The sequence below is a fragment of the Abramis brama genome, assembly GCF_963993115.1.
Source record: "Abramis brama genome assembly, chromosome: 13".
Lineage (NCBI taxonomy): Eukaryota > Metazoa > Chordata > Actinopteri > Cypriniformes > Leuciscidae > Abramis > Abramis brama.
The window spans coordinates 35,160,830-35,175,700 of record NC_139975.1 but is presented as its reverse complement, the minus strand read 5'-3'; the positions used below and the strand labels follow the sequence as shown (position 1 = coordinate 35,175,700).

Here is a 14,871-nt window from a genome sequence, read left to right as displayed (position 1 = left end):
ATCCGATCTTCAATTCCCGCGCTATATGCAGATTTAATGGAGTGCACGTCACCGAAAGCAACAGGAGCTGCATTTTATTGATCATCAGCTAAAATTTGAAAATCAAAGACCGCAATAAGAGAGAGCAGCAACAGCCCTGGTAAGATCATTTCGTTGCTTTACTTTTAATGATAAAGATTGTGTGTTAAGCTTCTCACTTTCACTTTGATTATAGTTTGCACGTTGGCTTAATGAATAGATGCTCAGCTTCTCATCTGCGGTCACGGTGATGCGTGTTGCAGTAGCGTCGTCATATCTGGCTATAACATTACATATAGCCTATTACACGCTCTCACACGTTTATTTTTTTTACCATTTTTGGGAGGAGTACAATTAACATATGTGGTTTCAACAACCAGATGCATTTACACTTGTCCAGTTTCGTCTGGAGTGCGTCTCAGACCTCCTCCTGAAGTGGTTTGAGCGATCGGATTCAAATCCGTCTCGAATGCGAGAGGAAGCTTGTTGACGCTTTGGCCGCTCTGACGTAGCAGCATTCTGTGTTCGATCATGGGAGAAGAGAAGTGTCACACCATGAAATGTAAACAGAAAAAAAAACAATGCATTCGGCAATTTAGGATATCGCGCAAGATTTGTCAACACAGAAAACATTTATTCCAGAGACTGTTGGTGTGTACTTCATTGTGTTTCCATTAGCCCTTGTATGACAGTGGGTTAGAATGTAAATAAATGTTTCTATTTTAAAATTTAAAATTTCCTTTCACAGACAAATGGAGTACACTTGGAGTACACTGTACACAAATGGAGTACACATCACCTCTTGAAACCCCAAGAGATCCTCTTCTGGCTTCCTCGAACTGGAGCAAACGACAAAAAGTCTCTTTTCGGAGAGGTGGAGGGCAGAGAGACCCCGTCTGGTGAACACGGCTGCGGCACAAGAAAATGTGGCAACACACATCTGCCAACAGTGTGGGAGAAATCCAGCGGCTGTGAGTGACTGGTGTTGTGACTGCCAACCACATCCCTTCCTCTGTGCTGATTGTGACGTCAGCATGCACACCAGACATGTACTTCACAACTGAGATGCCATGACTGCTGGATTCTTCCAGCCATTGCCTCCAACAACTTTTGTGGTCAACGGCTCTTTCCCATTGTGGTAAGTTCTGGTTTGTGTGTGTACAACATATATCTCAGAATAGTTAAGCTCATAAGCTTTACTATTTAAATGATGACTTTTTGTCTTTTATTGTTTTATCTTGAATGTATGTGGATACTCTGTGTCAGTCAGATTTTTGAGCACATCTTGAGTACTTTTTCTGCAATATGCTTCATTGCCATTGATCTATTACAATCTTATATTTCTCAGTCAATACAAATTAACATAATTCAAGTGTACTGTATGATCTTTTTCAGTCCGGCTTGTACCTGTGGAGATGCCTGACAAAATCTGTGGTTGTTCACCAGAGTTATTGAGGGTTAGTCCAGGAAAGATTGTTGCTGTGGTCACAATGAATGGTAAGAATGTGAAGAACTTTATTTTGTCCTGTTTGAGAAGCATCTTTAAAATAAATATCTATCCATACGCGACTCCCTACAAATTTGACATAGATATAAAACTAAAAATACATGAAGTATACAAAGTAATATATAAATAGTACAAAGAACCCAAACCCTGGTTTACATTACAGTGGATGTGTTTTTGATATTTCCAGGACGACATGATCTAACCATGCCCGAGTTAATTTGTGAGGCATGCCAAGCCACTTGGACTGTCAATGACCTAAACAGAAGTGACTACTGGCCTGCAACCCTTCAATTTGCCACACTTTATGCCACAGATGTCTTTTTTTCATTTGAAGAAATGAAGATGGCGGCACCAGGACCGTCCTGCCAAGCATTTTTAAGAATACAGAATCAGCCAACTGTCCGCTTTGGTCGTGTGAGTATTGAGTTTATCTATCCTGCAGTGTTGTTGATATCTTTGAGTTGTTGGTTGATAAGCAAGATCTCAGCAGACAGTTTTCTGAAAAGTTTGTCTGAGTGGGAGGCTGTGCGATTTGAGGTGGACAACATATGCAAGGAAGAGCCCTTCAACTGTCCTGCATGCACCCTAGATATGCTTGCAGTTTCAGTTGATGGAAACCGCAAGCATTACCGTTTCAAGAATGCTGCTAGCTACTCCAAACTGTGTATCACAGTGTTTGTATTAATAAGAAAACATAGCTCTTTAATGTGAACTAAGAAATCTCAGATTTTAAGTTATCATAAATTGTTGTCCATCACCAATTGTTGTTTTTTTGTTTTTTTTTTAGATCTGAGCAACAGGCCATCTTTGAAGGCGTCTTCATAGCCAAGGACGAAGACGTGAAACGATTTGTAGACCACATTCACAACACAACCAAACATGTAAAATTCTAGATTATAATTAGACTACAGCACTATAATAACCTCTTTCTGAAGAGTTTGTTTAGGATAGTCTTATTTTCATCAACAATTTTCCATATTGTAGGTCAGTGGAAGAAGTGTTTGTGGAGGGGAGTGGTCAGCAGCCAGGGATACCTCATAAAGATCTGCCAGCAAGGTAGACGAGGAGGGATTGGAGCTTGCGGTGTGTCGGCACGGAGTCCTACATGAAGCCATTCCTTTCGGTATTTCATGCCAAAGCCCATGATTTTAAATGCGAGGTAAGGAAGTGTTGCTATGCGATAGAATCTTATTATCTGAACTGTTAACATCTGCAAACATCTGTTTTTTTTTATGGTTTTTATTTATTTATTCTTAACCAGGTAAAATGGAGTGGGGCATATCAGGACGGTGCTGGTTTAACTCTAGGGGAGGAGGTGGAACAGTGCAATGCCTTCCTATCTAGGGTTGCAGTAACCAGAAAGCATATGTCAAAAGCAGGTAAGATTACCACATACTGCATTAGTTACATCCTTACATAATATGTAGGAGGAATATGGTAACATCATATTTTCTTTGTTTTTCAGGATGCACAGACATGGTGACTCTCATGGCCATGCGCTGGAATCAGCAAAAGTTCAACAATTTGGCTATCTCACTGACCCGCCGATATCAAAAGGTAATGACATCAGTAGAATTAATTTTAGATGTTCAGTATTGCATGTTAGCAGTGTATGAAGCTGTGCATTGAGCATTTGTTTTTTGTTTCTTACCACTGTTTGTTATTGTAGACCACAAAAGCTCTGCAAAGCCAGTTACAAAACCTAGAGTCCATGAAAGCGCAATTGACAGTGACAGCGAGCCAATTGTAAGACTGGATGAATGATGTAAAGGATTGGGCTGACGGTGAGGAAATGATTACTTGTAATACATTTAGTCACAAATAATTGTAATTGTCACTTTTTGTTGACTGCTTCTGACAATTCTGATACATAATGACACATAACCCACAATGCTTCAAATGTCATTCTGTAACCCCATACTATTTCAGAGATTCTTTGAAGGTTGAATCTTTAATGATTAATTAAAGTACTGTACTGTGTGGTACAGTAACTTTCATTAGTTGAACTGTAGGGTGCTGTATACCAATTGAAACCTGTTAAGAGACATGGAAGAAGCAGATTATAAGGAAGAACACCATCATTTTTTTCCCAACATAATATTCAATGTGCTTTCTGTGTAATCTAGTACAGGTTTCATAGTCAACTGATGTGATTCTGTTGTACTCAAAACATTTCACCACTCAATGTTTATTGTGTTTTATTTTAATGATTTATCAGCTGTGACCTGATTAACAGTATAATGTTACAGTTTTCTGGATTGCTAAAACACATTTCTTGAAACCATCACTCACATTCTCAAAACCTTAAACACAAAACCAAATTTTCAAACCACATTCAGAGAACCTGTATTACTGTATTTTTGTATTCCGAGTTCAGAGTCTTGCAATATAATCAAAACCTAACACAAGCATGATGTAAATATAGAAAAGGCGGGAAAGAAAAAGAATGTTCAGATATAAATGTGACTCAGTACAGTTTGTTGTCCATGATGAAGAGAGTACATGGTTTGAACATTGGAGGGGTTGAAGTTTGGGTATGCCTCCTGATATTGTGATCATGGTATAAATATTGGGGGGGGGGGGGGGGGGGGGGGGGGTTGTAATGCATAGATTTAAATATTGGGGGGGGTTATCTCCCCCCATCCCCCCCACAAACTACGCCCCTGTGTGTAGGTTTTACTGCCCTTCCTCCCCCAGGGGTCCCATAGCAACCCCTGGAAGAGCAAAAAAATGCACTTTCTGCAAAGTCTGCAAATGCAAAGTCTGATAAGTGTATAAAAGTGAAAACTGGTAGGACAATTATTTATGCTATGTTTAAAGGCAGGGTAGGTAGGACTATAAAAAAAAAAAAAGATCCAAATTTGTTAAAACTTTCTATATATATCAATACATAATTAAAATGTAAGTACTCTGAAAAAAAGAGTATAAAAATCAAGTGACTCTAGACCGTTTAATCTGTATTAAACACAGCTCATTATTTCGATTCGGGACGAATCAAAGGATTGGCTTAGGCGACTGTCACTCTCTCTCGCAACCATGGCAACAACCCTTTTGCCACGGGATCTGCCCACTTGCGCGCGGACGCGCGCACGTTTGATTTGAGGAATTCGAGAGGCACTGAACCTAGGAATAGCAAAACAATGGCAGAGAAAGAGCAATCAAAATTCACATTACCGGCATGCAGTTAGTGAAGGCAAACAAGGCAAAAAAAAGAAGACAGTACAAGAAAAGGTAATGAACAAAAAGTCTTTGGATAAACAAAGAAATAAAACGCGTGTCAATATCGGCGTAGCTTTCCAGCGACCACCCCGTCCTCAGCCTCTACTTCCTCGGACCCTAGTTGCACGCCACGGCCTCTTGCACGACCTCCTCTGCTTCGCCCTAAAATTATTTTTATTTTACAAAAGGACATTTTACAAACCTACATTTTGCGCATGTGCTCCTGCATGCACTTTTCCAGTCACAACACAGCAATCAAAGGAGGACGCGCTGAAAACTGTAATGCTGTTCTCTTCCTTCGAATGTTTGAGTTGCAGAGGAATTTGTGACTGTTTCAGCTGTTCAACCACATCAAAGTTTCGTAATTAGTAAGTCCGTGCTTTTTCTCTTTTTGTTCTTATGTGCTGAAGGGCTGCTGTGCCTTGGTGAAACGGTGTTTGTACGTGAAGAGCTCTTTTCCAAAACGCCATAAACCTAAAAAGCTGCCTCAAAGAACCAGCAAAAGTAATGATTATGAATGTGTAAAATATTGCAATAAGACATTTTAATTGTTTATTAATTTCTGTGTCGGCTGCAAAGATGAAGTTGACGATATTTGACTCGCGATCTTCGCAGTAGGCTAGTGAACGCATGCACCGGAGAAATGCACATTTAGGCTACATAGTTTTATTTTGTTTTGGATGGTTTTGTTTAGAACCAGATTTCTGTAAATATATTCCACATTTTTTAGGCCTGTGAGGCGAGGCTACGGTTCGGTTCACGATGATATAATCTCCAGTTCAAGCACCTTATGTTGTGATTGATAGCCTATATTTACTTTATGTATTTAATGCAGGAATGAAAATATTAATGAATTAATGAAAAAAAAATATATTAAAATTAAGATACAATTAATACAAAACGAAATTCGTTTTAAAGAAAGGCTTTGTGCTTTCTGTTTTGAGGTCTCTGTTAAAGTTTGAAAGTCTCAGTGCAGCTTTCAGAGCGCTCGCGTCCATAATGGAGAACTGTCAAGTAATATTGTTTTTTCCTCATAAATGCAAACACGAAAAATAAAAGACAAAAACTTTTTTTAAAAGACAAACCATAAATTTAGAAAAAAAAAAAAAAAAGATGGATTTATAGCGTTTTGGGGGAAAAATGAATGGATTTATACCGTTTTGAAAATGTTAATTTTTTTTTACTTTGAATTGATCATCAACAATATTGTTGTTTGATTTAATAATCACTGTTGCAAGAAGTGCCTAGTTAAGTTTTTTTTTTTTTTTTTTTTTTTTGTAAGTGGAAAAAGTAGGGGGTGCCACAGATTCTGTTTAGTTAGCTCCTTTATTGTTTTTTCTATAGCCTAGAATAATATAGGTCAAATGCAGCAAGTCAAAAGACCAACTGGACCTTCTTTGCCAGTTTGCTCACATTTCTTTGAAGGATGGCAAAAATATCGCCTGAATATCTATATCTAGATATTGGAAAAAAATATCGAGATATTCATTTTTGTCAATATCTCCCACCCCTACATGCAGAACACCATATATGTTATGAATCTTACACGAAATTCATCTTCATCACAATATAACTGATGGTAATGTAAAAAAGTGTATCAATGCAACCTGTTTTTAGCTTATATAACTAGCTCGTTAGCGAATCAAAAAATATATATTTTAAATTTACCAATATCAATATGCTAGCTTGATAGTGAGTACTAAAATACATCTTATTTGTTTATATTCATAAGCAATTAGCGTTAGATTTTTTTATTACATGTGATTCTGACATGATGTCACTACATGCACTGTGCTCCTTCCTCTCTGCTTGTCTCAGGTAAATAATGCGTCTTCAGCTCAGCGGTTGGAGTCGCGCGTTCATGTGTTTTGGGGGCGTGGCTTTGGAAGGAGCCCAGAAGGGAGGGGGTGGGAGTGAATGGAAATAATGAACTGTCTTTAAAACAGTCCTGAGAGGTCTACAGACACTCGATTTTTATACTTTCTTTTTCAGAGTACTTACATTTTAATTATGTATTGATATGTACATAAATTTTAAACAAATTTGAAAAAGAAGTTTTTTAGACCATTCCTACCTACCCTGCCTTTAATATATATTGTTGGGCAGAGATGTCTGGCATACATGGAAAGGTGTTAAAAAAGCATTTTAAAAAGTGCTCACAGTAAAATAACAAATTTCAGTCTGGCTCTCAAATATGTCAAAGAGGTTTGTATAATGAACATATTTAGATGTCCCTTTGTTCATTAAAGATTGTATTTATTTTATTTCATTACTAAACGTTTTTAAACTACATTACCCATAAGCCTCTATCATTGTGTCCATGTGACAGGCGCTGTAAATTGTAGTTCATTGAAGTGTGTAGTTACACTATAGGGTTAGGGTTAGGATCTTGGTAAACGTGTAATTTCTTTAAATATAACAATACCTCATTGTTAACTGACAGTATTACTGACAACATAACGCCAGCAAAACATAGTTTGCGATATGGAGCACTTTTTATTCTGACCTAAACTTTAGTCCAACCACAGCTTGTCCTTCTGGGGCCATGGAAACGTCAAAGCCACGTCACACTTGTCCATATATGGTATTTACAGGCTCTTCCGACTTTTGATGTACGCAAATCCAGGATATTTATTTATTTTGTTGTTATTTTTCATTGAAAGATATACAACAACGCTTAATTTCCATGATCATGTATGTATAAGTTCTGCAATAAAAATAAAAAAATAAAAAACAGACTCCTCCGAGTTCTGACTGAAGATAGGCTATGTAACCTATGCTATGTAACCCTAATCTTACAAAAAGAAAATTACTCTTGATAGTTATTCTAGCATGCAGTATTTGTTTTAAACAGATGTAAGTTAATCTCTTAATCAAATAAAATGCGTCTGTAACATTTAAAGATGATTGCACTCACACTTTGTACTAATTTCCCAAAATGTACTGATATGCCAAACTAGTTTTTCTTTTCTTTATGTATCTCAAAATTGACTGATTTCAAAATGTTTCTGATAAACTGAGGGATGATAGTTCAGAGCTAGAGCTAGCCACTAGAGAACTTACTAGAAACAGTAAAACCTGATCACATCAGGACCATTTTATTGTCCATACATTGGCTGTCTGTCAGCTAATTTTAGAGTTCTATTAATTACTCGGCAAGCACTGAATGGTCCAGCTCCTCATTACCTACAATCCATTGTGTTAATCACAAAATTCCAGGATCTTACAAATAGAATATTCTAAATAAAGACAAGGAGGTAGATCATTCGCCCATTTGTCTTTAAAATTATGGAATAGTCTTCCGAGCATTCAAAATGCAGACACACTCTCTCAGTCCAGACTAAAGACAGTCCAGATATTTGTCTTTAGTCTGGACTGAGAGAGTGTGTCCGATTTTGGAATGCTCGGAAGACTATTCCATAATTTTTCATCATCGGAATGCATGTCCTAAATAGGCCTGTCGCGATAGTCGATAAGTCAATTAATTGCACGATAAAAAAAAATGAGCTCGATAATTTTTCCGGCCGCGATAATTCCATTTGCATGCTTGTTTGTTTTCCTCGTCTCTCTCTCTCTACCAAAGAGACTGGATGACCACTCTCGGTTCTTTAGCGTATAGGAGGAGTGAACTCTCTTGTGCGTTGCATGGTCTTTGTGTGGGGAGGCGGCGCCGCGGCGCTTGTCCCTGGCGGGACTGTTTGCGGCGACTGCCGGGAGAGAGAGAAGACGCTAGTTGTGAGTTGCGACAGCGAGCCCGATCACATGAAAATGCGTATCTGTACCACGAATGTTATTTCTCGTGCCATTTATACGCCAAAAACAGTTTTTGCGTGCATATGATACGCTCTTTATGGCGTGTAATACGCACGCAATCCTCACCCCTAATCCTAACCAAGTATTTTCAGTGCGTAGCATACACGCGTAATAAAGTGCGTCTCCGTCTTCCCGACAGTACACAATCACTTGACAAAGTAACAGGAGGACAAAGTAACAGGAGTAACAGTGCAAAATTGTGCGATATGGCTTGTTGAGGCTTTTTTTTTATTTGTTTACAAAGGTCCTAACTGTCAGTTTTGCCTGTTATGGAATGTATCACTATTTATGCCTAATGTCTAAAGCCTAATGTTTAATTTTTTTTGAAGTGCAATTTTGTTTACATCCATTTTATTTATTAACAGACATTTATTTTGTTAACAGACACTAAGAGTCCATTGCTTTTATTGTTTTTGGTTGTTTTGTTCATTTTTTTGGATATTTAAAATGTTTTCCGTTTTCAATGTTTAATATTCTTTAGAAATAAAAGTTTATAGATCGTTGAAAAGGTGTACCTGCATTATTATGCCATTATAATTATATTAAATGAAAATGGTCTCAGAACGACAATATTATCGTTTATCGCGATAATTTCTTGGACATTTTATCGTCCAGCAAAATTTGTTATCGTGACAGGCCTAGTCCTAAAGGTTACAAGGGCCTACCTGCCGGATCTAGCTCTTCCAAATGCCTCCACCTCATCGCTATTTGCTTCTGAGTACTGAGAATTAAATAACCACACAAGTGCATGGCAACCAGTGGACTTTCAATTCGGCTTTCCCCTACACACACAAACACGAATAATAATTATTTTAACTGTTTTAGCAATCACTGATTAGGGCATAACATATTGTTTTATTATCTTTGAAAGGTCAGAATCAGTCATTTAGACAAGAAAGCAGCCTAACAGAACACATTTTACCTCATTTATCCGTTCCCCAGTTATTCGATCAAAGAGGAAAACCTTCTGCCTACTACATTTTCGGCAACCTGAAATGATGAAAAGACACGGAAAGTTTATTAAGCCTTGATGCCATGCTTTGTAGCTGAATCAGTCCAAATTTATCATTTCACATGAGGTGATATGCAGTCCTTTCCATTCATGTCAAAGTAAATTTGTCCCTGTTTTTGAAAGCAAAATGTACAGGATTGGCTTTCCCAAAGTCCTCTTAGCTTAATGGTCCTTGCACACCGACTCTGAAATACGACGAATAAATATGTTTTGTCAATCACGTTTACACACTGCCGTCATAAAAAAAAAATCGGATCGGGTTCGATTTTCTGCATTTTTCGGATCAGTAGCAAGAATTTTGAATGGTGTTTTGACAATGAATACGGAAAAACGCATACAAAAATTTCAGACTCAGTGTGGAAGGACCTTAAGTCAGGGACTGACATTAACCACAGGCCTTGGACATTGGCCACAGCTAAATAACTAAATACTGTGAACTGGCTACCAATGACCCGGTTAGCCAAACGAATCAAATTTACATGAAGTCAACTCTGACTGGGAGCAAATTTATTAACAGTGTGGAGTAAGATGTACCATGCAAAAAGTTACCTTTTCTTCTGTTCTTCACACGTGGCCCTTCCTGACACAAAGACGTGGAAATGTAAAAGGCAGACGGAGATGGAAGAGAGACAGAGGGAGAATAGTGTGACGAGGCAGAGATGTTTGTCCTTTTCATTTGTTGCAAAGACTTAGAGCATGGCAGTGGAAGTTTGGAAGAAAGTAAAGGAAGAATAGTTGTACAAGTAGAAGAAGAAGTAGGAGAGAGAGAGGTTGGAGAGAGTGGAGAAGACAGAGGAACAAGGTTAAGAACAAATACAGTCTCAGACTCCTTGGTTTGACTCTCCGCCTGCTGCACCATTTGACTCTCCGGTTGCTGTGCTGTGGAGGTTGCTATAATACAAGTTTACTTTCATTTAAAATCTGTACATATTAACAAAGAAATATACATTTTAAACATTCATAATTTCTAAATCAAAACATTACTTACATTTTGTCAAGATAAATTCATAGGCCCTCCGCATCTTCTCCAAAAGAATTTTAGTGACAGGAGTGGGGTGCAGATGGGTTATTATATCTGCAACCCATTTATTCGAAGCCCTTTTATCTGGCTTGCCAATAAATAAAATTGGCTTGTATCCTGCAGCTTCAAGTTTACTCACCTGAAATGAACAAAAGCAGTTATCAGACATTAGTTAAATCCACTGAATTATTAGAAACATCAGTAATATATAAAGCAATTTTATTTTAAGGACATTTAATGGAGTTGGACATTCCTCTTGAACTGTATGCAATCAATGGCCAGTTTCAGATAAGGCCAGAGGTACTCTGCAGTTTCTGCCATTGCCATCATGACTGACTTACAGTAATACTTGACAGAAAAACACAAGACAGACATGGCTCTTAAAAGTGCCTTTATTGTGTGTGTTTCTGTGTGTGTATGTGTATGTGTGGTGGGGGATTAGAATAAAGAGCAGGCAAAATTGAAGGACCTGATGAGGGAGAAAAAAGCAATTCAGAATCGAACACCTATTTTACACCAGTATTCTTCATGTTGCCAGATTGGATAGTTTCCCAGCCATTTGGTTGGTTTTGGGTTGATCTATGCGTGATAAAAAAGGCTTGGGCAAGTGGAATTTTTTTATTTTAAGGCAAAGGACAGAAATGGAAAATAATTGTACAGTTGCACTGTTCACTGTAGCCTTAAATAGCCTCTGAAAGAACACACAAATTATTTATCATTTCATATTGTGATGAGCCACAATAATGTTGTAGTTATGAATTCATTTGTATTATTTATTATAGATTTATTTGGGTGTTAATTATATGATTTTGCGTGGATTTTAAACAATTAGGCTGTAAAACAAAACAATCTGGCAACTGTTCTTCATCTGAACATTTCTAATATTGGATAATAGTTGTGGGCTAATGTAATACTGAAAATATTACATTCCCCTATGATACATGATTATATGCGACAAAAATGAACTTGAATTCAATTAGCTAACTTTGCTAGCCTGCACATTTGGTGCAGCAAGCTATATTTTTATAATGCCTTCTATTATTTACCGTCATAAGAAATTGCCACGAAATTGCCATACGAAATTGCCTTACACATCTAAAGGTTCTAAACAACTTCTTGTCCTGATTCAACAGTTTTTAGATGTGTAAATTTAAGAATAGTATCCATCTCTATTAATCAACTATTAATTAATCGCAATGGACCTTGGGATCGCCCCATACATTAATGACGTCATCATTAATTTAGAGGATTTAATCAATAAAAAAAATAATAATAATAATAATAAAAAAAAAGATTAATTGAACATCTTACCATATTATATATATGTATTAACATCAACAAACCTCCGATAAAAATACGTAACCCAGCATGCTCTAGTTAAAGCAGTGTACCAGTACCCATGACAAGAAAACGGTTAAACTGCTTACTTGCACGCCGTGGAGTGTTGTTAAACTCACCTCTGAATGCCGTTTTACCTGCAGTTGAGCGTTGTTAAACTCACCGCTGAATGCGGTTGCCTATGAACGCGCTAAACATTTGCGCAGAGAGGGCACTTTGATTTTGCACTTTGAATCAGATTGCGAGGGTTTTTAAACATAAAAAAACAGTTGGAGGGCCAGATAAATATTATCTGGGGGCTGCCATTTGACTAGCCCTGGCATAGATCATTTATTGTAGTCTATTCCTTTTTATTTTTATTTATTGTAGCCTCGACCCATACACAGCAGACGGGTTGCGGTGTTACCCAAGACGTCAAATTTCAACGCTGCAGGCTCCGGTTCAGATTTCTATAGAAGTCAATCGGACTACTCTGCACGTTGAAAAATGACGCCAAAGGTATACCCAGTGCGTTAAAAAGTGACGCCAAGGGGTCCTAGCCAAGCGTCCATATGTGACGAGTCCAACTGCGTCCTGTAAAACGCCCGTGGGTTGCATTGATGGTTGAAAGCCATGAGCGTCTCTCACACACGATAAAGGGTGTGTGTTGAATTCGGCCAATATACTCCAGCGGGCAATTAAGGAATGATGGAACCTATATTGTCGTGTTTTTGGTTAGGATACCTAGCACACATTCACGTTTAAATTGAGTAGGCTACCACAGGCTAATTTAAAACTAAACGAAATTGTAGCCTACGCATGCTACTGTTGCTGAAAGCGTCTGATATCACGCACTTGGATTGGCTAGTCCAACTGCGTCCTGTAAAACGCGGGTGGGTTGCATTGGAGGTTAAGCTGCGAGCGTCTCTCCCAGACGATAAGGGTGTTGAAAATGGCAAATAGACTCCTCTTGAAAGATAAATAATGGAAAACAATGACCTCCTATATTAGGTGTAGGCAATCCTAATCATAGAGCAAACATTAGTCGTTGCTGAAAACGTCTTTAGTCTGTGCAGTCGGTCAATGTTGAGGTGAATTGACGACTGGCGAAGCCCTGAGCGTGTAATTACATCGCGGATGGTTTTACATTGAAGTTGGTTGAAAGCCATGTGCGTGTCATCTATACGCAAAAGGGTGCTATATGCGTGGGCAGAAAACGCCGAAGGACGTGACAAAACGGCCTTATATGACGCCCTGAGATGAGAACGGGTTGTCCCTTCTGTCGTTCTAACATTTTGAACCTTGACTGCCTTTTTCCGTACCTGACAACCACCGTATCCTGCACTATGATCCCCACCACAGTTGCAGCATTTAGGATTTACATCTTGCCCACATTTGCCGTACTCATGTTCACCTCCACACCGCGCACATCTCTGCTTACCTCTGCATACTGCCACGGCGGAGGAATGTATGGTCTTACTGCATATCTTACAAATCCTAAATAAACTTTCTCTGGCATTTTATTTTCATCAAAGTTTATCATTACTGAGAGGCTGTCCGTCTTCTCGTTATTTCTAACACACTTGAGCCGTTTGACAAACTTTACTGCTGCTCCCGTGATATTTCTTTTAATCTTCTCCTCCGTGACATCTGTCGGAATCCCTGTTACAACACCTCTAACCCAATTCTTTTCTTCTTGTATCGAGCATATCACCTTATGTCCAATCATCGATTTTACACCCAGAGCTGATTTTTGCTGCCTACTGTCTTTACAAAACAACATCAGATTGCCATCCCTCAAAGTCGTAATGCTTTCAACTGTCCTTATCATTTCTTTCAATGTTTTCGTCAGCTTCAATGGATCGCATTTACCGAATCAACAAACTTCAACAATACCTTATACTCCTCTTTCCTTCTTCTAGTCTGGAGATTTCCTTTCTCACTGCCCGATTCTGAAGATTGTTTCTTTCTTTTCCGATTTTCTACTACACTCCACTTACTACTTTCATTCTCGCCGCCTCCACTATCCACATCCTCCATTTTCGGATCACTTTCGGAATCTACGCTACTTCCTTCCATCAGCGCTCCAGTCACAATCCCAGCCCAGCCCAACCCAGCCCAACCCAGCCCAACCCAGCCCAACCCAGCCCAGCCCAGCCCAGCCCAGCTCAGCTCAGCCCAGCCCAGCCCAGCTCAGCTTCTGAAAAGAAAACGCCTTTCTCTTTCTCTGCTGCTTTATTTTGTATTTCTGCAGACATGCCCCAATCAGTGTGCGGACAGCGCTGACGAGTAAATGAGCACAGGTGGTAGCACTTAATCCTATTAAGGAAAGACACAGAGAGAGAAAGAGAGAGAAAACACATATGCACGTAACACTCTTGATATGTTACAAACACGCAATGAATACGTCCTTGGACGTAACAATGAGATTGTAATATTTATGGACATAAATTTAAGTTAACTTACCAAAAATTGAGTAAATAGTGCCTTTTATCTTCAGCTCTTCTTGCCCTGCTCCAGTCCACCAGTTTTCATTCAAATCTGTATTCAGCCGGCGCAATCCCATAATGCCACATCACAGTAAATGGTTGTAAAACCGTATGAACTACAGTGAAAACACCTCTACCTGTAAATTAATTTACAGTTTACAGGGAAATATACTGATAACAACTGTAATACTCTTTTTGACCCATAATGCATTGCGAATTACAGTAATAACTTGTAAAATGATAAAACATTTCTGAAAAATACAAAACTACAAAATTTCTGTAGAATTTTGCTGTAGAATCTACAGCAATTTGTTACAGTGTATGAATAAAAATGAAGTTAATTCGGCCAGCGCACATACCTGTATTTATTTCCTGTTTTCGGTCGAAGTCCACAGTAGTCGATTGTCGAGTTCTCCACTGTTGCTTAGTTACCTATGATCGCGCGCGTGAACTCGACAATCGTTGTTCTCTGTAC

The 14,871-nt window shown here is 38.5% G+C and overlaps 1 protein-coding gene across 1 annotated transcript in view; it reads left to right on the top strand.

Annotated features, from left to right (window-relative positions):
* Positions 1-2,550: 2,550 nt before the first annotated feature.
* Positions 2,551-14,871, top strand: part of LOC311094427 (uncharacterized protein) — a 28,213-nt gene continuing 15,892 nt past the window's right edge. The window contains exons 1-4 of the mRNA XM_084132387.1: positions 2,551-2,684; positions 2,787-2,904; positions 2,991-3,082; positions 3,195-3,309. Coding sequence (XP_083988513.1) covers positions 2,631-2,684; positions 2,787-2,904; positions 2,991-3,082; positions 3,195-3,275 — 345 coding nt within the window. The 5' untranslated portion in view covers positions 2,551-2,630 and the 3' untranslated portion in view covers positions 3,276-3,309. The remainder of the gene's footprint in view (positions 2,685-2,786; positions 2,905-2,990; positions 3,083-3,194; positions 3,310-14,871) is intronic.